At 38.5% G+C, this 25,395-nt stretch overlaps 1 protein-coding gene across 6 annotated transcripts in view; it reads left to right on the top strand.

The window, feature by feature from the left end:
- Positions 1 to 25,395, top strand: part of THADA (THADA armadillo repeat containing) — a 324,964-nt gene that overhangs the window by 13,967 nt on the left and 285,602 nt on the right. For 5 of the 6 annotated variants that reach the window (XM_053890646.1, XM_053890645.1, XM_019465008.2 and 2 more), the window contains exons 9-16: positions 1,424 to 1,518; positions 2,474 to 2,694; positions 4,575 to 5,281; positions 7,596 to 7,747; positions 10,948 to 11,103; positions 11,836 to 11,958; positions 17,685 to 17,808; positions 24,569 to 24,720. In XM_053890646.1, coding sequence (XP_053746621.1) covers positions 1,424 to 1,518; positions 2,474 to 2,694; positions 4,575 to 5,281; positions 7,596 to 7,747; positions 10,948 to 11,103; positions 11,836 to 11,958; positions 17,685 to 17,808; positions 24,569 to 24,720 — 1,730 coding nt within the window. Of the gene's footprint in view, positions 1 to 1,423; positions 1,519 to 2,473; positions 2,695 to 4,574; positions 5,282 to 7,595; positions 7,748 to 10,947; positions 11,104 to 11,835; positions 11,959 to 17,684; positions 17,809 to 24,568; positions 24,721 to 25,395 lie in introns of those variants that run through there. The other variant, XM_053890648.1, reaches the window with a different exon arrangement.

The following is a 25,395-nucleotide window of genomic DNA, read 5'->3' as shown; positions in this document are numbered from 1 at the left end:
GCCTGATTTTAATAAGAGGTAGCCCCTTTTCTGAACCATTGATGGGACCTCTTCATTGCTGTTCTTCCCCAGGATTTTAAAATTTCATGTATTAGTAAAATGTTCAGCTGCAAGTAACAGAAAACCAAACTTCAGGCACTTCAGGCACTTAAGCAAATATGGCTCCCCTCGTCCCCACATAACTTCAAGTTCTGAGGCAGGTGATCCCGAACTGTATGCAGTCTAGGACCCAAACATTTCTGCCTTTCTGCTCTGCCGTCTTCAGCATGTTGGCTTTTACTCACGTTTTTTGCCTCCTGGTTGCCATTTGACTGCTGTAGCTCCAGACATTATGTCTATGTTCACGGCAGGAAGGAGGGCCAGTTGCATCCTTACCTTTAATCAGGAAAAACAAAAGTTCCCAAGTACCTGCTTCTATCCCATTGGCCTGAACCCTCACGTGGCTACCTTTACTTGCAGGCAAGATTGAGGAAGCAAGTGTCCTGCCTTTGGCTGAGTACGTGGATGCCCCAATCAAAGTCACAGTTCTGTTAGCAGGGATAAAGGGCACAGTGGATATTTAGTAGGTAGTTTATGGTAGGGATTTTTGAGTCTTAGCCCCGGTTGAATAATTTACCATATTTGGTAAACTTTATTACAAACCAGAGGCTAATAGAAAACAAAGAGAAAATAGCAAGTCAAGATTGGTTGCATTGGGTACATGCCAATGATAGCAGAGCTTTCAGTTAGCACTGATGCAGGCTCTTTACACAAGCCCCGAAATCACTTTAAGAAAGAGTAATGCGGGGCGCCTGGGTGGCTCAGTCGGTTAAGCGTCTGACTTCAGCTCAGGTCACGATCTCGTGGTCCGTGAGTTCGAGCCCCGCATCGGGCTCTGGGCTGATGGCTCAGAGCCTGGAGCCTGCTTCCGATTCTGTGTCTCCCTCTCTCTCTGCCCCTCCCCCATTCATGCTCTGTCTCTCTCTGTCTCAAAAATAAATAAACGTTAAAAAATTAAAAAAAAAAAAAAAAGAAAAGAAAGAGTAATGCATGGGGGTTGGGCTGGAGAGGCCTCAGTGCAGGGAAGAGAGTGAGCGGTATTGCTGCTAGATGTGCTGTGGGGAGAGGAAGGGAGAGTGGGTGTTAGTGGAGAGAGGAAGGAATCACATTTATTAAGTGTTTATGTGCTGGGCATAAAAGTCTTATGTTCGTTATGCATTTAAAGCTTAAAATAATTGTCAGATAGGAGTTATATTGTCCCATATTACAGAAGAGAAAGCTGAGTCCCTGGGAGGTGAAATAACTTGCCCAAGTCCTATTCACCTAGGATGTGGTCATGCTAGAAATTGCACCCAGGACTCTGTCCCTGCAGCGTGTGCTTTTTCCACTGTACCAGAATATCCATTGTCATTTAATCCACACTCTCTACTTTTTTACCAAATAGATCACCTCTTACAGACAATTCAGAGTACATCTGGATTAGCTGTTATTCTTTTTATTAAGGCTATGTTTCACCCACCTGAAGAGATTCCTGATTTGGTGAGTGCATCTCCTTTGTAGAATTGTATATTTCATTGATAATTAGATACATGTTTTAAAAATATTTTTAAAGACATGAATTAAAAATTTCTTTCTGCATAGTAGAATCTTTCTGATGATCTTTTTCTCTTATAGTAAGAGACAGTCCAAAAATGCAGAAAAAGCAGAAAGAAGACCAGAGTAGTCACCTGTAAATCCATCTCCTAAAGATAATCACTATCAACATTTTTAGGGGTGCCTCTTCATATGTTTCTAGTGCTGTTTGTTCAGTTTCATCTCTCAGTGTTATAAAAGATATTTATAATATTAAAATTATGCAGGGATTAATATATACATACATGAAGTCCTAACTTTTTGATAAGTATGTCCTTTTCATTAAGAATAACCCAAATATTGAACTTTAGACTGGAAGCATGTGAGAGTCAATTTTTCGGTGAATTTGATTACATGGAAAATATAATTTGATAGTTTGTGCGCTAATCCTTATATTTAGTACTATCAGGGTTTTCTTCCCTTACTCTGTTATCTAGAAACTTATTTTAGTTGTTTACCTGACTTTATGCAAAGCAGCTGTTTACCTGACGTTATATAAAATAGATGTGTACTCTTCTATGAGATCACACAAAGTATTTGCCATTGGATAAAATTTAATAATTTGATTTCTCAAATCACCTCTAAAAGGTGTTAAGGTCATTCACCTGCAGGGGATGATATGTTTTGCTCCACTAGTACATTCAAACCAGCAAAATGGTTCACATACTTAGAATTCTTAATCCTAAGACTTAATTTTTTCCCTTTTGGTAATAATAACTTTAACACTTGTGGCTTCTCATCTTTAGGTTCAGTTATTTTTCCTAGGATGTTTCAGGGGAAAGGGAATTTTGGATGTGCATCTTGAAATATCTGTACAGTTTTAGAGGCTTTGTAACATGTTAGCTCTGTTATGTTTTTCCAGATTAGTAGTTTGCTTCTCCGTTCAGTGGACTGTACCAGCATCCCTGACTGGTTTTTGAACTGCTGCAGGAGCCTTTGTTGTGCTGATGTCTCGCAGTCAACTCTCTTATTCCTGTGTCAAGGGACACTCACCATGTTGGACTGGCAGAATGGAAGGATGGGCCCAAGCGGGGAGGCCCTGCTCTTGAATATCGTCCATGTATTGTTCACCTTGAGTTCACAGTGAGTTTTCATGCTGTTGTCTCATATTTTCTTTTGCTTGCCAGACATTTAAAAGATGGTGACTGAACCTGCATACTTAGTAGTTCAATGCAAAGTGCTCAGGATAGTCCTGAATTGAAAGGGTGATATATGTAGGCAATGAAGTGGGTATGAAAGAAGATGAGATGAGAGAGAGTTACAGAAATTACTAGGGCAGGTGAACCTGTACTGAACATTTTTTTTTTAATGTTTATTTATTTTTGAGAGACAGAACACGAAAGGGGGAGGAGCAGAGAGACAGAAGGGGACAGGATCTGAAGCGGGCTCTGTGCTGACAGCAGAAAGCCTGATGTGGGGCTTTAACTCATCAACTGTGAGATCGTGACCTGAGCCAAAGTCAGAGGCTTACCCAGGTGCCCCTGTATTGAACATTTCTAATACTAATGTTAACGTTTAGTCTCTAATGCTAGCATTAAAAAAAATTTTTTTTTTACATTTTATTTATTTTTGAGAAACAGAGTGAGACAAAGTGTGAGCGGGGGAGGGGCAGAGAGAGAAGGAGACACAGAATCTGAAGCAAGCTCCAGGCTCTGAGCAAGCAGTCAGCACAGAGCCCGACGTGGGGCTTGAACCCACAAACTGTGAGATCATGACCTGAGCCGAAGTTGGACGCTCAACCGACTGAGCCGCCCAGGTGCCCCTAATGCTAGCATTTTTAAAAAACTATGAAAATTTTTATATGGATAGTGCTTTGGAGTTTATGAACAACGTCAACATAGGTAATTCAGTATGAGCTTCACGTGTCTTGATAGATAGGATAGGAAATCAGATGTGTTGTGTGGAAAAAGTGAAGTCAGAAAAGTAAATGCTAAAACCTAAGAGTGTATTGCTAATAAGCACCTGAGCCAGAATTGTAACCAGTTCTTTTGACTTCACTGGATTGTGTTTTGTGGGGTTTTTTTTTTTTTGACTTCACTGGATTGTGTTTTGTGGTTTTTTGGGTGTTTTTTTCATAATGCCTGAAAGTGATCGTGTGCTTGAAATATCAAACCATAGATACAGCTTGATAGTAGTGAACATGTAGGTAAAGGAAAAAAAGCACAATGTTCTAAAATAATTTTTTAAAATAATAATATAAATATAATAATATAAAAATTATTTAAATTATAAAAAACACTTTTTATTGTGGTGTTGTATAACAGCTCTATTGAGATATAATTTATATACCGTAAAAGTCACTTATTTAAAGTGTGTAATTCAGTTTTGTTTCAGTAGATTCACAGGGTTGTACAACTATCACTGCAATCAATTCTGGAATATTTTTATTACTCTCAAAAGAAACCCCGTTCCCCCTAACTTTCTCCAGCCCTAGGTTACCTCACTATGTTTTAAAACACTTGTGAAACCATCATCAGAATAAAGTAATGAACATTTCTATCATTCCCAAAGTTTCCTTAGTCCTTTTTTGGATTATTTCTTTTCTTTATTATTATTATTATTATTATTATTATTATTACTTTAGGGAGAGAGAAAGAGAGAGAGTGTGAGTGGGGAAGAGGGGCAGAGGGAGAGAGAGAATCTTAAGCAGGCTCCATGCTCAGCATGGAGCCCGACGTGGGACTTGATCCCACGACCCTGGGATCATGACCTGAATTGAAATCAAGAGATGGATGCTTAACCGACTGAGCCATCCAGGTGCCCCTGGATTATTACTATAAGGTGGAAAGACTAATTTATAAATTTGAGTCATTTTGGCCTTGTTTTTAATTTTTGTTGTAAATTTAATAATGATTGAATTTTCTGGTCATTCTTTGTCTTTTATATTTTTAAAATTTAAATGGTTATAAAATGAAATTTCTTTTATTAGTCAGTTTATAATAACATGGCTCATTTTTCTTCAGGATCAAGGAATCAACCCTGGAATTGTTTTTCTCTAGAATTTTGGCATCTTGGACTAATTCAGCCATACATGTCCTTGAATCAAGTTCCCCAAGCCTAAAGGACAGTCTGAATGGGAATTCAAGCATAGTTGGGAAACTTTTGGAATATGTCTATACCCACTGGGAACATCCATTGGATGCTTTGAGACACCAAACCAAAATTATATTCAGAAATGTTCTCCAAATACACCAGCTCACTAAAGAAAAATCAGACTCAGAAGCGTCAGGTTTGGCTGCCGATCGTTTCATTTGTGAATTGACAGAGAGTCTTTTGCGACTGGAATGGCATGTTAAAGGGAAATACATGTGTCTTGGTTGTTTAGTAGATTATACAGGAATTGGACATATTTTGGCACTAGCCAAAACTATTCCATCACAAATCTTAGAGGTGATGGGAGACCAGTCATTGGTACCTTATGCAAGTGACCTCTTGGAGACCATGTTCAGAAGTCACAAGAGTCATTTGAAGTCCCAGGCTGTTGACAGTACGTGGATTGATGAGTGGCATGAGACTTGGGTTTCTCCTCTCCTTTTTATACTGTGTGAAGGAAATCTGGACCAGAAATCTTACGTGATCGATTATTACTTGCCAAAATTGTTGAATTGCAGCCCCGAAAGCTTAAGCTACATGGTAAAGATTCTTCAGTCTTCTGCTGATGCTAAAAGTGGTAAGATGAACCATTCTTTTAGTAATTTCTAGTTAAAAAAGGGTAGGTTCCTCGGTAGATGTGGACGATATTCAAATTTCAATATTACCACTTCTGTAAATTGCAAAAGAGGACATCAATGATAGAGATTTCAGATTGAAATGAATGTTCCTGTCCTGAGTAGAATAGAATTTTTTTGGCTTAAGTCATTTCTATAAGCTAAAGATTGATTTCAGTCATGAGTATAAGGTTCCCTTTATTACTAGTTTTTTTTTTTAAGTCTTTTTTTTTTTTTTTTTTTTTTTTTTTTAGTTTATTTATTTATTTTGAGAGTGGAGTGGGGCAGAGTGAGAGGGAGAGAGAGGATCCCAAGCAGGCTCTGCACTGTCAACTCAGAGCCGGACGCGGGGTTCGATCTCAGGAATTGTGAGATCCTGATCTGGGCCAAAATCAAGAGTCAGATGTTTAACTGACTGAACCATCCACGCTGCCCGCCCCCCCTCCTCCCCCCTTATTACTAGTTTTATCTCATTTTACTGAGTTGTTATTTGTTAGGTTGTCAGACTGGAATAAAAGTGAGTGTTTTATATAAGTTCCTTATTCTAGTGATTGAAACAGTAATTAAGTATTGTTTTAGGCAAGGATGAAGACAGGTTAAGTTGACAGTAGCAAGTTTTTGTCTCTGGGAAAGAGAAAAAAATATGTAGAACATGTGTGACCTCAAGAAACAGCCATCTGTAGTCAATTAGAATAGGGGTAAACATTCCGTTGAAACTCAGTAACCCGGAAGGAAGTACTACATTAAAGCATAAATCAGTAATTAATATGTCAATGATGGATCTTGACTTATCATGTAAATCTTAAAAAAAAAATTTTTTTAATGTTTATTTATTTTTGAGAGAGAGATGGAATTGAGCTGGGGAGGGACAGAGAGAGGGAGACATAGAATCCGAAGTAGGCTCCAGGCTCTGAGCTGCCAGCACAGAGCCCGATGTGGGGCTCGAATTCATGGGTGGTGAATCATGTGAGATCATGACCTGAGCTGAAGTCGGATGCTTAACCGACTGAGCCGTCCAGGAGCCCCTATCATGTAAATCTTAAAATTATTATTTTCTGTTTAACAAAGCAGGAATATGGTACCCTGCATCACAGTTTAAGAAAACTTATAACTAAAAATAGTTGAAAACTTTCAATACTTCAAACAGTAACCACAAGGTAGCTAGAAAAATCTGATTCCTATACCCAAAAATAAGCCATTATTTGTAGTTGGGTTTTTTTTCTCATTATTTGTAGTTTTTAACAACAATTGTTCCCGCCTTTCTGAGAAGCCATCTAAAGTTCAAGATTCATGAATCTGTTCTGGAATAAGGCAGTCTCTATTTTTATATCATTGCACCTTGTGAGGTTGAGCCCCCTGTCCTGTTAGTAATGGCTGATATCCTAACTTCCAAACGCATTAGGTTTTTTGGTGTTTTTTTTTTTTTTAGTTCATTTATTTGTTTTAAGAGACAGCGTGAGCCAATGTGAGTGGGGGAGGGGCAGAGAGAGGGAGAGAGAGGATCCCAAGCAGGGTCTGTGCTGTCAGCATAGAACCCCACATAGAGCTTGATCTCATGAACCATGAGATCATGACCTGAGTTGAAATCAAGAGAGTCGGATGCTTATCTGCCTGAGCCACCCAGACACCCCAAGCACCAGGTTCTTTATAATCCTCCTTTTGCCTTTTTTATGAGGGAGGAAGAATACCTCCAAAATATGCAGAGGGTTAGTGTTTATTTTTAGAGAAATGATATTTGGCCACTGAAATGTTTTTCCTGATTTTGGCTGAAAGTCGCCCCAAGAATGATTTCTTTAAGTTAACATAAGGGGATTATGCTTACTGAAGTTATTGACACAAGAGCTATTAAATCTCTTTCAATAATGTTTCTTTTATAATAGGAACTTTATTTATTAACATTTTTTTAATGTTTATTTTTGAGAGAGAGAGAGAGACAGAGACAGAGCATGAGTAGGGGAGGGGCAGAGAGAGAGAGGGAGACACAGGATCTGAAGCAGGCTCCAGGCTCTGAGCTATCTGCACAGAACCTGATGACGTGGGGCTTGAACTCACAAACCGTGAGATCATGACCTGAGCTGAAGTTGGCTGCTTAACCGACTGAGCCACCCAGGTGCCCTTAGAATAGGAACTTTAATTCACGCTAGAATTTAAAATACAATTTTTTTCTGGAAATAGAATGTTAATTGCAAATGAAAATTGTGGTAGTTGTTTTGTTATATAGCACAGTAGTGGTCTGTGTTATTGTGCTTTTGAGGCAACAATCTTTTCCATCCTTAGGATCTTATAATAGTACAGGGGCTCTGGGAGCTTTGATGGCATGTCTGCGAGCAGCTAGAGCTCATGGACATCTTCGGTCTGCAACTGATGTCTGGAGGAACCTTGTGTCCAGTGCAAGAATAAAACAAGGCTTAATTCACCAGCACTGCCAAGTAAGCAAACAAAATGTCTGAGAATTTCATACATGTAGTAGATCCCTGAGTCATTTATTCAGTTAGCAGTCCACTATAGAGGCCTCTCTGTTGAGCCCAGCACTATTTTAAGGGGTCCATAGGGAGGGTAAATTGAAAGTGAAAAGTGTAGAGTTTGCATCCTGGCCATTTAAATTTTATTTATTTATTTACTTATAAAAAATATTTATTTTTGAGAGAGCACAAGCAGGGGAGGGGTAAAGAGAAGGGGACGGAGGATCCGAATGGGGCTCTGTGCTGACAGGCTGACAGCAGGGAGTCCGATGCAGGGCTCGAACACACAAACCACGAGATCGTGGCCTGAGCCGGAGTTGGTTGCTCAACCGACTGAGCTACCCAGGCGCCCCCAGGCTATGTAAATTTTAGTTGAAGGAATAAGAAAACCTGTGTAACACAAGTGGAAACTCTTAGAAGACTATACAGATATAAGTGCGCTTTTATGGGTTAGGATTTGGGGGGGAGCTTAGAGCAGAGTAGGTGGTGGTTGATTAGAAATGTGATAAATGCGATTAAGGGAGAGGAAGTGTTGGAGCAGTTCACAAAATGGGAGAATACTAGAATTGACAAATTAATTCAGTAAAGTCGCAGGATAGAAAATCAATGTACAGAAATCTGTTGCATTCCTATACACTAATGATGAAGCAGCAGAAAGTGAAATTAAGAAAACAATCCCATTTATAATTGCACCAAAAACAGTAAAATATACCGTGAAAACTATAAAGCATTGATGAAAGGAATTAAAGATAATGCAAAGAAATGGAAAGACATTCCATGCTCATGTGTTGGAAGAACTAATACTGTTAAAATGTCTATACTACTCAAAGCAATCTACAAATTTGATGCAATCTGTATCAAAATACCAACAGCATTTTTCACAGAACTAGAACAAACAATCCTAAAATTTGTATGGAGCCCACAAAAGACCTCAAATAGCTAAAACAATCTTGAAAAGAAAAACTAAACTGGAGGTATCACAATTCCACATTTCAAGTTATATTACAGAGTGGTAGTAATTAAAACAGTTTGGTGCTGGCAAAAAAATAGACACATAGATCAATGGAATAGAACAGAAAACCTAGAAATAAACACAATTATACAGTCAATTAATCTTCAACAAAGCAGGAAAGAATATCCAATGGGAAAGACAGTCTCTTCAACAAATGGTGCTGGAAAAACTGGACAGCACCATGCAAAAGAATGAAACTGTACTACTTGCTCTCCCCTTAAACAAAAATAAACTCAAATGGATTAAAGACCTAAATGTGAGACCTGAAATCATAAAAATCCTTGAAGAGAGCACAAGCAGTAATCTCTTGGATGTTGGCTATAGCAACATTTTTCTAGATAGGTCTCCTGAGGCAAGAGAAACAAAAGCAAAAATGAACTATTGGGAGTACATCAAAATAAAAGCTTCTGCACAGCAAAGGAAATAACCAACAAAACTAAAAGGCAACCTATGGAATGGGAGAAGATATTTGCAAATGACATATCCAATAAAAGGTTAGATATAAACAACTGATACAACTCAATACTCAAAAAACAAATAATCTAATTAAAAATGGGCAGAGAAATCATAGTAATAATTTAAAAAAAGACAAAAAAATGGGCAGAAGACATGAACAGACATTTCTGCAAAGAAGACACGTGAAAAGATGCTCAACATCTGATTCATCATCGGGGAAATGCAAATCAAAACTACAATGAGATATTATCTCACACCTGTCAGAATGACCAAACTCAAACATAAGAAACATCAAGTGTTGGCAAGGATGTGGAGGAAAAGAAACCCCCTTGCACTGTTGGTGGGAATGCAAACTGGTATAGCCACTGTGGAAAACAGTGTGGAGGTTCCTCAGAAAATTAAAAATAGAACTATCCTATTTTCCAGTAGTCACACTACTGGGTATTTACCCAAGAAATCCAAAAACATTAATTCAAAGGGACACATGCACCTGATGTTTACTGCAACATTATTTACAATAGCCAAACTGTGGAAGGAGCTGAAGTGTCCAATAGATGAATGGATAAAGAAGATGTGGTATATATATTATATATATATGCAATGCAGTATTACTCAGCCATAAAAAAGAATGAAATCTTGCCATTTACAACAACATGGATAGAGCTAGAGAGTATAATGCTAAACAAACTTAGAGACACATATACCATGTGATAGCACTCATATGTGGAAATTTAAGAAATAAAACAGATGAGCAAAGGGAAAAAAAAAGAGACAAACGAAGAAACAGACTTTTCACTATAGTGAACAAACAGATGGTTACCAGAGGCGAAGTGGTTTGGGGGAAGGGAGAAATAGGAGATGGGAATGAAGGAGTATAGTTATCGTGTTGAAAAAAAAAAAAATGATTTACAAAAAAAAAAAAATACTAAAATGGGAGAACACAAAACAAAGTCAGGAGGATGATTCAGGACATTGTTTGGTATGAGTGGAGTGTTTATGGAGGCCTCCAATGCTAGGTTGAAGACTTCAGATTTCACTCAGTTGGTAACTAGGAACCAGAGCCATTCTGCCTTCAGCAAAAAAGTGGAATTAATGGAAACAGATGAGTTTGCAGTGTGAGAGCAAAAAGAAACCAGAAGACTGGTAAGATGTGCATAACTGTAATCTAAGAGTGAGGTGATAAGGTCCTGGAGTAGAGTAGTCACTGAGAAAAAAGAGGAAAAAGAATGAAATTGAGCATTACCATGGAATAAGAATCTTTAAGATTGTTGACTTGCAAATACCCAACTTACACATTTAATAAAATAATTTTATAGGATATAACCACAGGATCTTTGGGATTAGGAAACCTGTCTTTTTAAACAATTTTTTTATTTTATTTTTTAAGTTCATTTATTTGAGAGAGCATACACACACAGAGAAGCAGTGGGAGAGGGAGGGAGAGAATCCCAAGCAGGCTCCACACTGTCTGTGCAGAGCCCTACATGGCGCTCGAACTCACAAACTGAGATCATGACTTGAGCTGAGATCAACATTTGGGTGCTTAACTGACTGAGCCACTCACACACCCCTTAGGGAACCTTTCTGAAGTACAGGTAAACTGTGTTTTACTGTTTTTTTGGTAAATAAATATGTCAAGTTGTTTACATTTTGCTTATTTCATTGAAAAAGTAACGTTTTATTGCTTGATGTGTTGTAGGTACGGATAGATACGCTAGGCTTGCTTTGTGAAAGTAATCGAAGTACAGAAATCGTTTCCACAGAAGAAATGCAGTGGATTCAATTCTTTATCGCATACAATCTTAACAGTCAGTCCCCAGGAGTGCGGCAACAGATTTGTTCTCTTCTTAAAAAGGTAGAATTTCTCATCAGAAAGTATTGGAAAGTGGTGGACTCTGCTCTGCAAATCATTTTTGAAAAGAGCTCAGATTTTGAGAGAATGTGGGAATAATGGTCATAGGATTGGACTGCACATCCCTTCATGGCCCTTCTGTGAACCATTTCCCTAAAGTTTACATTTGGGATTCAAGTCCATGGTATAAAGTCCTTTCGTTTTGGTGTAAAATAAATCAAACTTGAGCTCTTTTTTTTTTTTTTTTTTTTTTAATGTTTGAAAGTAAAAAAAAAACTATAGTGATGGATCTTTCAGGGTGAAAGGTATTTTAAGAAAACTTTGGTGAGGGGAGGAAAGATGCCCTTGAAGCTTTACCATTTAAGTGCCTCATGAAATGGTGACTGTTGACTAATTCCACTTGAATTAATCACATGCCACATTTATGGGATGCAGAATTGGGAGAGTATAGAAGTGAGTATATCTGTAGTTTCATGCCAACCTAAAGGAAGTAGAACTGTAGTTTAATGACTGTATTCTGATTTGCAGTGATTTTTTTGGGGGGGGTTTTAAAAATATGTGTTCATTTTCTGTCAGAGAGAAACACTGTATAAATATTAAGAGTTTAGAAACCAGTACTCTCCTTGCCTGAGGTTTAGTCTAAAGAATGTAGAAAACTTGTCCTTTGCCTTTTTTTAGACTGACATTTAAGATGAATGGAACTCACGTATGCTTTATTTTTCTTTTTCTCAAAAGTTGTTTTGTAGGATACAGGAGAGTTCTCAGGTGCTTTATAAACTGGAGCAAAGTAGATCCAAACATGAGCCAGAGAATGAGTTATCCAAACAGCACCCTTCTGTATCTTTACAGCAGTATAAGGTAGGTGACCTGTTTCTAGACTTAAGGATTTTTACGAAACCTAGAGCAATTATGAATAAACGTTAAAGGGAAATAAATGGAAGTCTTGTAGTGAATAGCGTTTCTGTGCTTTTTTTGCCTTCAATCTGGGTTTTACATATTTCTTCTGGCGCTTTGGTACTTCTCTCGAGGTACTCTGAGTTAGAGAACCAGTGCTGGACTTGAGTCCTGTTACAGAATAACAGTAATGGGTTCACCTCAATCATTTACAGCTTAATGGGGGCTACATTAATTTAGTACTTTAACGGAAAGGTAATTGCTGGCCCTGAACTCGTCCACCCCTCCCCAGGGTAGAAGATTGCTATATCAGAGCCTGCTTCTTCTTTAGACTAACATGACCTACAGTGGCTTGGTATTAGTGTTTCCTGGTCTGTGGTCCAGCTATGGAGTTTCCAGTCTATTCCATTTGGGAGGGAGTGTGAAGAGTAGGACTAGGTTTCAGGGTGCTGTGCTAATGGCATGGATGGAACCCCAGACATAGAAGCTCTAGACTGGGCCAAAGCTTAGCTTGACAACCTTCCATTTCTGTCCATCAGGAGTTTTTCACTGATTTCTTACTCCAAATCTAGCCTCTCAGAAGCAGGCTCTTATTTTCTTCTAAGACTCAGAGGACAGGGGCACCTGGGTGGCTCAGTCCATTAAGCATCTGACTTTGGCTCAGGTCATGATCTCACAGTTCTTGAGTTCAAGGCCCACACCAGGCTCTGTGCTGACAGCTCAGAGCCTGGAGCCTGCTTCAGATTCTGTTTCCCTCTCTCTGCCCCTCCCAGCTTGACTCCCTCTCTCTCTCAAAAATACATGAACATTAAAAAAATTTAAGAATCAGAGGACACGAGTTCATTTATTTTCTTTCATTTAGCGAAATAGTTGTGATAAATTAATGATACATTGGAGCCATTACATACAACCTATTCTAAACATTAGTATGGATGGCCTTAGCTTTCAGCTTTGTATTTGAAAGGTAAAAAAATCACATAAAGGAGAATATTTCTATACCAAGGTTGAAGTCACCTTCAGCTTTGTAAAATCCCAACAGCGAAGATTGGAAAATTACAACCTAAACATGAAAGACATCGGTGTAGTCCCATATCTGCCACTGGCTAGTTGGCTTACCTTATGAGTCTGTTTGACTCTAAGTGGGGTGAGTACCTTCTCTAGAAAGGTTGCTCTTGAGGATTAAACGAGAAAGCTGTTTGTAAACTCTAAATCACCCTAAAAAGCCTTGCTGGGCGTCATTAAAAATGATTAGCGTGCATACTGAGCCCTTGCTTTTTGTTTGGAGCACTCATTTTTAGCCTTTCTTAGGTCATTACTGGATGATCTAAGAAAACATGGCTCTTTTGCCTGTTTTTGCAAGAGGTAAAATAACATTTGTGAAATCTGAATTAGGTACTTAGGAAGATAAAACCTTTATTATGGATTGACATTCTGAATTTGTGTCGATACCTGGTTTCTTAGTTTGTCTTTGTGAATATATATGTTTTTGAAAATAGTCCTTTAGAGTCTTCACCTGAGTCAATCTCATGGTTCTGATATTTTCTCCCAACTGTAGTCACCTGTGGCTTTTGGCAGTTGTGACTTTGACACTATATTATTTATCATCATCTTTATAATAGTGGGAATAGTGGGTGTCATGCACAGTGTATGATAGGCTTGGTGCCAGTCAACAGAGTGAATCCTGGGGGAGAAGAGGAGGCTATTAGTTGGGAAAGGTGTCTTCGAGTCTAGTGAAGGAGATTATTTCATATCTAAATAACTAATAGTAATAGCTAGAGTACTTTTAAATTTACAAAATGCTTTGTATCCACATTTTCATTTAAACTTTAATAGCAAAACTGTGAGAGGCATTATTATCCTCACTTAAAAATGAGAAAATTAGGGCGCCTGGCTGGCTCAGTTGGAAGAGCGTGTGACTCTTGATCTCGGGGTTGTGAGTTAAAACCCGATGTTGGGTGTAGAGCCCACTTAAAAAAAAAAAGAGTGGTGACCGGGTGGCTCAGTTGGTTAAGTGCCCAACTTTGGCTCAGGTCGTGATCTCCCTGTTTGTGAGTTAAAGCCCTGCATCGGGCTCTACACTGACAGTGCGGAGCCTGTTTGGGATTCTCTCTCCCTCTCTCTGTGCCCCTGTCCTGCTTGCACTCTCTCTCAAAATAAATAAACTTCAAGACAATGAGAAAACTGCATCTTGGAAAAGTTGAGTAACCTGCCCAAGGTCCCTCAGCTACTAAGTGGTAGAGCCAAACTCCTATCCACATCTGCTCTTATTCCTAAAATCTGAATAGCGTTTTCCCTAATACCTGCTTATTTGAAAGCTTGGAAGTGAAAAAGTGCAGGGAGAATTTGTGAATGACACATAAGGTACTTGGAGGACCAAAGGAGCTGAGTAACAGGAAATAAGTTAGAGAATCAAGTTGGGGATGGGTAGCAATTTTTTTTTTTTTTTTTGCTATAACAATCAAAACAGAGCTTAACTAACACACTGTGTGTGTATGTATAAATAAAATTTCCTTTTTTCCCCTAGGGAATACAGGTGTTTTTTTTTTTTTTTTTGTACCTATAAGGAGATATGTCATGGAGGTTCAGGAATTTCATACTTGTAGTTACACAGTTAACAAGTGGCAAAGCTGGAAATAGAAACCAATTTCATATCTGTGGTTGGCTTCCCTCTCTGGTCACCTAAGTGTTCCATCTTCTATGCATGAAAATGTAGCATAACAGTAGAATTAAACATACAGATATTTGTAATTTGAAATATATCACTTTAAACAATTTTAATGTTATTTTTCAATAGCCTGAATTATAACATGGCAAAAAGTCTTAAAGGCAAGTAGGGAAAACACCTGAGTAATCTAAAGGGATTTTGAATGCTAGGCTAAGGTATTTGGGAGCCTAACTAGGAGCTGTTAAAAGTGACAGGAACAGGGGCGCCTGGGTGGCTTAGTTGGTTGGGCGTCCGACTTCGGCTCAGGTCATGATCTCACGGTTCGTGGGTTCGAGCCCCGCATCGGGCTCGGTGCTGACAGCTCAGAGCCTGGAGCCTGCTTCAGATTCTGTGTCTCCCTCTCTCTCTGACCCTCCCCCGTTCATGCTCTGTCTCTCTCTGTCTCAAAAATAAATAAACATTAAAAAAAAAATTAAAAAAAAAAAGTGACAAGAACATATATTGAGCTTCTCCTATATGTATAGGACAATATGCTTAGGACTAGGGATATAAATGTATGAACTGTGGTCCATGCCTCCCTGTGGGAGTCTCCTTGAGAGAAAGAACTATTTCTAAAAATATAAATGATAGTACAGTTAGGATAAGATCATTCTTTTTTAAAAAAAATGTTTTTAATGTTTATTTTTGAGAAAGAGAGACAGAGCACAAGTGGTGGAGGGGCTGAGAGAGAGGGAGACCCAGAATCAGAAGCAGGCTCCAGGCTCCAAGCTGTCAGCACAGAGCCTGATGTGGGGTTCAAACTCATGAACCCCAAGATCATGACCTGAGCCGAAGTCAGACACTCAAGCAACTGAACCACCCAGGCACCCCAGGATAAGATTATTCTTTTTTTTTGTTTGTTTAACATTTATTTATTTTTGAGAGACAGAGAGAGACAGAGTATGAGCAGAGGAGGGACAGAGAGAGAGGGAGACAGAATTCAAATCGGGCTGCAGGCTCCGAGTTGTCAGCACAGAGCCTGACACGGGGCTCAAACTCACAAACTACGAGATCATGACCTGAGCCGAAGTTAGACGCTCAACCGATTGAGCCACCCGGCTGTCCTGGATAAGATCATTCTTAAAGGATGAACTTGTTGTCCTTTAATGTGAATACTATACTATTCATTTATAATTAAAACTACTTTAACTAAGATACTTTCAATAACTACCCTATTGCTTTGAAACCCAATAGGTTTTTTATTTTTTTAATTTTTTTTGAAACCCAGTAGGTTTTTAAAAAAATTTTTTTTTTTTTTTTGAAAGAGAGAGCACGAGTAGGGGAGAGGGGCAGAGGGAGACAGGGAGAGAGTCTTTTTTTTTTTTTTTCTTGAGACAGAGAGAGAGGGAACAAGTGAGTGAGGGGCAGAGAGAGGGAGAGAGAGAGAATCCCATGACGGGCAGAGAGAGAGAGAAGCAGGGCTCATCCAAAGCGGGGCTCAAGCTCACCCGATGTGGGACTTGAACTCACGAACCGCAAGATCATGACCTGAGCCAAAGTCAGATGCTTAATCGACTGAGCTACCTAGGTACCCCAGAGAGGGAGAGAATCTTAGGCAGACTCCACCACACTCAGTGTGGAGCCCAACATGGGGCTCGATCCCATGACCTGAGCTGAAATCAAGAGTTGGAAGCTCAACTGACTGAGCCACACAGGTACCCCAAAATCCAATAGATTTAATAGACTAATAAAGTCTCACTTAGAGCTTGTAAGGGCCTATAAGATAAATCCCCATGATTGTATGCCATTGACCAAAGAAATGAATGCCAAGGTCCTTTCTGGAATCAGTTGGGACTAGAACTGCTTATGTGCTGCTCAGTTATATCTTGTTGGGGCATAGTGGTATATGAGATGCTTGAGAATCATAGCTTTTCCTTCTAAGTTTTCTCTTCAGTGTTACACAGAAATAGTAATAATTATTAGTATTTTAACCAGAGGAAGAAGACTTTATCTTGGATAAACTATTTCCCATTTTGCTTTTTTTTTAAATTGCATTTTACTAAAAGTTTCCATTTTTTTCCTTAACATTTATATAAAGAGAATGGTAGAGCCAGAGTCTCAAAGGGGAAGATAGAATACAGTGGAATAGTTGGATCTTTTTATGATTTGTGTCATTAGAGCCACATTTATCAAGTATTATATTTACCAAATTTATCAAAGTAGTATGTATTGGATTTGGGGGGGGGGGTCATTAAAAAAAACTTTAAAAAATATACATACTCGAATGCCTCTGGTGAAGAAACCAATATTCGTACGGCTTTAGCACAAGTCAGAGCAGAACGGATCTTGTTCTCACTAAAAATGTGTACTTTTTTCTTGTATAGACTACAATAGAAATTGTACTCCTTGACCCTATAGAGATAGGGTTACGGTCAAGGGTACCAATCTGAATTGTCAAGGAAATGAACAACTAGTATTGTTTTTAAAAATATTTTCCCTGTTAATTAAAAAAGAAGCCCAGTTCGGGCACCTGTGTGGCTCAGTCAGTTAAGTGTCTGACTCTTGGTTTTGGCTCAGGTCATGATCTCACTCCTTCATGGGTTCGAGTCCTATATCGAGTTCTGCACTGACAACGGGGAGCCTGCTTGGAGTTTCCCTCTCTCTCTGCCCCTCCCCAATTTGCACTGTCTCTGTCTTCTCAAAATAAATAAATAAACATTAAAAAAAAAAGAAAACTCCACTCTTTTTTTTAATTCAAATCCCAGTTAATTAACATATAGTGTAATAATGGTTTCAGGAATAGAATTTAGTTATTCATCACTTATGTATAACACCCAGTGCTCATCCCAACAAGTGCCCTCCTTAATGCCCATTTAGCTCATCCCCTCACCCAACAGCTCTCCAGCAACCCTATTTGTTCTCTGTATTTAAGAGTCTTTTATGGTTTGCCAAAAAAAAGAACCTCACTCTTAAAGGTGTTACTTTGAAGATAACCTATTATGAGTTAAGTTACTTACTATAATTTTTTTTTTTTTTTTTTTTTTAGAATTTCATGTCATCCATTTGCAACAGTCTTTTTGAAGCGCTGTTTCCTGGTTCTTCCTACCCAACTAGATTTTCAGCTTTAACCATTTTAGGCTCAGTAGCTGAAGTTTTTCCAGTCCCAGAAGGTAAGCTTTCAATAATGTTTGGAGAAAAGTATTTTTTTCTTGCAAAACACATACTTTTTTCAACATTTTGTCTTACTTAAAGTTTTAGTTTTGTCATCTTTTATTTAGGTTCTTATAGGAGGTTTTATTCTCACTATATAATTCTTCCTTGGACATAATTAAATTTGTCATTTAGGGACGTAAGGCTGAGGAATTGTTTTCAGTGATCATTATTTCCCAACCCAAAACTACAGTTTTCACGGATTATGCTTATGATGAGAAGAGTGGCTTCTCTCAACCCCCAATTCATGTGTTGCTGTTTTCAGATAGTGTACAATCTGTCCTTTAAGTTTTAAAAATTAAAAAAAATAATAGCTTCTTTAAAAAAAATAATAGCCTCTTTATGTAAAACATTCCTCGGTGAGTCTTTGTGGTTAAAATGTGGTTTCCCTTATATGCTCTCAGTTTCATAAGTCCCAATCTGGTTTCAGAAAGACAGTATGTGGATGTCATTTCCAGGCATTCTGGTTTAATGATACCCTTTATTTCGCCTGTGGGGTACTCAAGAGGATGAACATTTAACTTCCTTCTGAGTCAGTTTTTTTCCTTTCTGACAACAAATAGTTCTTTTTATCCCTGCACTTAATTAAGTGTGTACGTTTTAATGTGGATTTCTTGTTTGTGCTCAGTGTTCCTTGACTGTGGTTAAATAGAAAAATATCCTGCTCAGCTGTTCTTTTGGAGGGAATGGCCAGAGGACCAGGAGGCTTTACACTGTAATTGGGTTATTATTATTTTTAGTTTAAATTTTTAGGCAAAGTGTAATGTTTTGGCAGGGAGGAGGATGGTTTTTGCTGTTCATGCAGCCCTGCTTCATTTAAAGAACACCATTTTTTTTTTCCAAGTTTTTGTTTTGAAAAGATTCAAACCAAGAGCAAAGTTTCAAGAATAGTTCACAAACGGCCATGTACCCTCTACCTAGATTCATCAGTTGTTATTATTTTGCTATATTTGGTTTATCTCTCTTTCGTTATTTTTTTTCTAACCACAACACAATGATCAAATTCAGGAAATTTAATGTTGATATGCTATTATCTATTATATAATCCACAACAAAATTTGCCAGTTGTCCCAATGAGTGGCCTTTCTTAGAAAAAGATTTTTACTGTGATCCGGGAACCAATCCCAGATCACACATTGCATTTCACTGTTATGCCTCTTAAGCCTCCTTTAATCTGGAAAGTTTTTTATTTCGTGACATTAACATTTTGAGAGAATGTATCTCCATTTGGGTTTGCCTTATTGTTTCGATTGATTCAGGTTGTGCATTTTTGGTAGGTATAATGCATAAGTAATGTGGTGCTCTTCTCAGGGCATGTTATCAGGAGATACATGATACTGGTTTGTCCTGTTATTCATGGTGATTAATTTGATCACCTGATTAAGGTAAGTGTGGTAGGCCCAAGCTCGACCTACAAAAGATAGCATCAAATCCTTAGAACCTGTTAATGTGAACCTTACCTAGAAAGCAGGCCTTTGCAGATATGATTAAGTTAAGGGTCTTAAGATATTCCTGATTATGTGGGTGGGCCTAAATCCACCACAGCTGTTGTTATTAGAGAGGAACAGAGGGAGATGTGACACACAGAAGAGGAGGAGTCAACAGTGGACATGGAGATTGGAGTGATATGGCTTCAAGCCATGGAATACTGGCAGCCATCAGAAGCTGGAAGAGGTGAGCAATGAGTTCTTAGAACCTCCAGAGCAAGTGTGGCTCCACCGGCACCTTCATATCAGACTAATAGGACATTAGTCAAAATGGATCCAGTACTGTGAAAAAATAGATTTCTCTGGTTTTAAGTCACCAGGTTTATGGTAACTTGTGACTTTATGCACAGAAAATGAATACAGGGCTATCCCATCGGTTTAAGGAATTTATGTCGTATTATAACTTAATTTAGAAGATAAGGTTTTTTGTTTTTTTTTTTTACATTTTTTTGATGTTTGTTTAGTTTTGAAGGAGAGAGAGGGAGAGCATGAGAGGGGAAGTGCAGAGAGAGAGGGAGACACAGAATCCGAAGCAGGCTTCACGCTCCGAGCTGTCAGGACAGAGCCTGACGCGGGGTGTGAACCCATGAACTGTGAGATCATGACCTGAGCCGAAGTCAGATGCTCAACTGACTGAGCCCCTAGAAGATAAGGTTTTACCTGAGAATGATTGATTATCCACTTAACAAAAATTTTTCTGTGTTTAGTGTAGTTAGAGTTGCACCTAGGTGTATGGAAATAATAGTAGGCTGAATTAATATTGGTAACTTTTTAAAGTTTATTTATTTGAGAGAGAGAGAGAGTGCATGGTGGAGGGGCAAAGAGAGAAGGAGGGAATCTCAAGCAGGCAGTGCAGAGCCCCATGCAGGGCTCGACACCAAGAATCAGGTGCTTAACCTGACTGAGCCACACAGGCACCCCAATATTGTTATTTTTTTTAATTGAGAGAGTAGTTTAGTTAATTAATTTTATTATTATTTTTTAGAGTTTATTTATTTTGAGAGAGAAAGGGAACACGTGCAAGCAGGGGAGGCGCAGAGACAGAGGGAGAGAGAGAAAGAATCCCAAGCAGGCTCTGCGTTACCAGCACAGAGCTAGATATGGGGCTTGAACTCATGACCTGAACCCAAATCAGGAGTTAGGCATTTAACCAACTGAGCCACCCAGGCTCTGTGAGTAGTTTAATATGTTTAAATGTACTTTAAAAGTGAAAAACCTGAGTCATCTTCCTAATGAGTGAGTCACATATAATTGGGCAGTGACTGATATCACAGTAATTATGTTAATTAAACAACTGGAAGGTAATGCAAATGCAGCAGGCCACACTTTACCCATTAACTTTAAAGGAAGCTAAAGAGGCATGGGTGTGAAATACAGTGTGGGAAACATAAATTCATTCTTCATCTTTATCTCAAGAACTTGAATGTGGGTTTTTATTTTATTTTACTGATGTGGGATTAGTCAAGATGGTTTCTGCCTTTACTCAAGTATATCTTAAGTTCAAGAAGAATAAACCACATGTTCCTTTTTCACTCAGAGTAAAATGTCATGGTATTCATGGTGCTAAATTGGATTCCACAGTTATATTAAAAGGGTTTGCTCAGCAAATACTTATTTAGTGCTTATTACATGTCAAGCAGCCAAGGATATGTAGTGTACAAAGCAAAATGGTTCCTATTAAAAAAATTTTTTTTTATTTGGGAGAGAGCAAGAGAGAGAGTGAGCATGTGCAGGGAAGGGCAGAGGGAGAAGGAGAGAGGGAGAATCCTAAGCAGGTTCTATGCCTAGCACAGAGCCCAATGTGGGGTTCAATCTCACAACCCTGGGATCATGACCTGAGCCAAAACCAAGAGTTGGATGGTCAACAGACTGAGCCACCCAGGTGCCCCAAAATGCTTCCCATTTTTGAGCTTAGATATTTCAGTGAAGGGGGACAGACAATAAATTAACAAGTAATGTATAGAATTTCAGATGGAGAGAAGTATTATGAAAAAATATTTCAGGAAGGAAAGTGGGGGGAATATTGAGTGTCTGCTAGGATGGGAAGCTGTTTCCGTCCGTGGTGTCAGAGATGGTTTCAGATTTGAGCAAAGTTCCTAAATGAGCAGTGGGTCAAAGAAGAAATCACAAAGGAGATTAGAAAATACTTTGAGATGAATGAAAACCAAAGTACGATTTACCAGAACTTACGGGATGAAGCAAAAGCTTATAGGGAGATTTACAGCTGTAAACGCCTACATTAAAAAAGAGAAATGATCTCAAATCAATAACTTAACTTTACACCTCAAAGTATTAGAAAAAGAAGAGCAAACAGCCCACAATTAGCAGAAGGAAGGAAATAATAATATGATAAATGAGTGAAATGGAGAATAGGAAAACATTATAGAGAATCAATGAAACCAAAGTTGGTTTTTTTTTAAGTTGGTTTTTTTAAAAGGTCAACAAAATTGACAAAATTTTAGCTACAAGAAAAAAACAAAAGAAGGTGCAAATAACTTAAGATCAGAAATGTAAGCAGGGACATTATTCTATTGACCTTATAGAAATAAAAATGATTTTAAGACAATACTATGAACAATTGTATTTTCAATAAATTGGATAACTTAGATGAAATGGACAGATTCCTAGAAACATAAAGTTACTGACTTAAACAGAGAACTTGTTATGTGTAGCAAATAAGAGATGGAGTCAGTAATCAAAAGCGTATCAGCAAAGAAAAGTCTAGAGGGAGTGGCTCCACTGCTAATTCTACCAAACATTTAAAGACTTAAAATCAGCCCTTCTCAGACTCTTCCAAAAAATTGGACAGAAGGGAACATTTCCAGACTCATTCTGTGGAGCCAGCATCACCCTGTTACCAAAGCCAGACAAAGATACCGCAAGAAAACTATAGGCTGGTATCGCTTATAAACATAAATATAAAAATTCTCTACAGAATGTTAGCAAACCAAACCCAACAGCATATTAAAAGTATTATACCCATAGCTAATTAAGTGGAATTTATTCCAGGAATGCAAGGGTGGTTTAACATAAAAAAAAAAAAAGGTCAATGTAATACACCACATTAAAATGAAGGGGAAAAAAAAACCCCATGATAATCTGTATTGATGCAGAAAAGTGTTGACAAAATTCAGCAGTGCCCTGTCATGATAAAGAACACTTAGGAAACTAGGAATAGAAGGGAGCTTGCTTGCTTTCAGTTGTTTTGAACATTTATGTATTTTTAAGACAGAGACAGACACGAGCGGGGTCGGGTGGGGGGGGGGGTGGGGGAGGTGCAGAGAGAGAGAGAGGGAGACACAGAATCCAAAGCAGGATCCAGGCTCCAAGCTGTCTGCACAGAGCCCGACTTGGGGCTCAAACTCAAGGACCTTGAGATCACGACCTGAGCCAAAGTCGGATGCTCAACCTACTGAGCCACCCAGGTGCCCTGAAGGGAGCTTTCTTAATAGGATAAAGGACATTCATGAAAATCGCACCATACTCAATGGTGAAAGATCGAAAGCCTTTCCTCTGTGATCAGGAACAAGATACAGATGTCCACTTTGACCACTACTGACCACCATTGTACTGAAAGCTTTAGCCAGAGCAGTAAGGCAAGAAAAAGAAATTAAAAGCATCTGAGTTGGAAAAGAAGCAAATTTGAACTGAGGTGTAAATAAATGACAAAAACTTGATTTACTTGCTCTAGGAGTTTCACAGGGTTCCACTAACTTGTTAATATTAAATAAGAAATGCACATCATATTGAATATCATGCCTCAAATTAACATAGGAATGTTTTCAGGTATTATCAGTGGTTCATTTGTTAAGTGTTCTTTACATTCTGCTGTGAAGCCCATTATTCCCATAGTTGTTTAGTCTTAATCTTAGATTTAAGTGGACTTGGTGACTACCATCATTCTTTTGTGATAGTTTTTCTGTTCATTTCTTGGTTGGCTGAAATTCATCTTTTCTTTGAGAAGAGTTTTTGGGGAAATGTAGTTCTTAATTTCTTATACCTCCAGAAATGCTTATGTTGCTGTTACACATGATGCTGGAATAGGATTTTGATGTATAATTTTTCACCACAACTTTCCCTGAGGATGTTGTAAGCATTGCTCCACTGTCTTCTAGCCTCACGTGTTGCAAAGGCAAAGAATAAAGCCAGCTTAATTTTTTCCATTTTGTAGATGAATTTTGTGTCTGAATGACCAAAAGATTCCTTCTTTATCTTTGATGCTCCGTGATTCTATTAGGATATGTCATTGATTATTCTGCATTGATTTAACTAAGGTGGTAGGACTTTGGATTCCAGATCAAGACATTTTACAAAGATTTTTTAAAAGATGAATTCCGTTGGGGCGCCTGGGTGGCGCAGTCGGTTAAGCGTCCGACTTCAGCCAGGTCACGATCTCGCGGTCCGTGAGTTCGAGCCCCGCGTCAGGCTCTGGGCTGATGGCTCGGAGCCTGGAGCCTGTTTCCGATTCTGTGTCTCCCTCTCTCTCTGCCCCTCCCCCGTTCATGCTCTCTCTCTGTCCCAAAAATAAATAAAAAACGTTGAAAAAAAAATTAAAAAAAAAAATAAATAAAAAAAAAAAGATGAATTCCGAAATTTATTTGTTTTTATTTATTTAAAAACCAACTTTGGGATCTTTTATATACAACATACTCTTTGAAAGAGAATGGTTTTAAACAAAATTTTAAAAAGTATTTTTTATTTGGGGAACTTTATTATTTTATCATTTTAGGAAATAAAGGACAAATTATTCTTTTATATGCTACTCTGGATAAACTGTGAAGTGTGAATTTTTCTTTAAATTTGACCAAATAATTTAAACATGTTGATTTCCTTTTTCTTTTATTAACTTAAAATATTATTATTTATTTATTAAAATAATTTTTTTAATGTTTATTTATTTTTGAGGGAGAGGGAGACAGAGTGTGAGCAGGGGAGGGGCAGAGAGAGAGAGGGAGACAGAATCTGAAGCAGGTTCCAAGCTCTGAGCTGTTAGCATAGAGCCTGATGTGGTGCTCAGACTCATGAATTGCGAGATCATGACCTAAGCCAAAGTGGGTCGCTTAACCAACTGAGCCACCCAAACACCTTTATTTATTTACCTTTTAAAGTAAGCTCCACACCCAAGGTGAGGCTTGAACTCACGACCCTGAGATCAAGAGTTGCATGTACTGTTGACTGAGCCAGCCAAGTGCCTCCTTCTTTTATTCACTTTTAAATCTTTTTCTTTTTTTAGGTCAAGTCCAAACAGTGTATCAGCTGAGTCATGATATCGATGTCGGTCGTTTCCAAACACTAATGGAATGTTTTACCAGTACTTTTGAAGAAGTGAAAATTTTAGCATTTGATCTTCTGATGAAGTTACCAAAAACAGTTGTACAATTCCAGGTCTTTGGTCTTTTCCTATATAAACGTAAACGTGGTATATGCATGAAAGCTTTCTAGTTTTAGCAGCAAATAAAGCAATCTGGATTGTCCAGGCTCTTTGCGTCTGCCTTCTCACATCTGACTATTTCAGTTATCATACGTATACTGTTGCAGGGTGGTAGGTAGGGATGGATGGTAGGGAAGGAGGAAATACCATAAGAGAAAACAAAGTCCACATCTGTGAGCTTTGCTTTTTTTATTGTTTTGATAAAAAAAGGAGGTGTAAGAAGCAGTAGGTTTTATTACCCACAAGATTTTTCATAGATTTCAGTTAACTGCGGTCTCCCCAGTTCCTGTGGACATGTTAATATTCGGTCCAAACACATCACTTACAGTAACTTGAGTATTTTGAGATAACATCCTTGCCAAGTTGACTGGGAAGCTGAGTGTAAGTGAGGTAGAGAACATGTTTCTGATCTTCCAACAAGCAGTAGCTAAACTGAGACTGAAACTCAGAGCACTTGAGGTTAACAACAGTTCTCTTCCTTGGCCTCCTACCCCAGCCCCAGCCCCAGCCCCAGCCCCAGCCCCAGCCCCAGCCCCTAAGAGAAGTTGTCTCTTCCTGACAACTGGCACTTCTAGCTGTAGGGTGAGAAGCGAAGGTGGGCTAGGAGTGATGGCACAACATGGGGTGCT

This window comes from Panthera pardus, unplaced genomic scaffold (genome assembly GCF_024362965.1).
Source record: "Panthera pardus isolate Hobbes unplaced genomic scaffold, ASM2436296v1 HiC_scaffold_25, whole genome shotgun sequence".
Lineage (NCBI taxonomy): Eukaryota > Metazoa > Chordata > Mammalia > Carnivora > Felidae > Panthera > Panthera pardus.
Note: the sequence above shows the minus strand (reverse complement) of the source record. Positions and strands in the feature narration are given on the sequence as shown.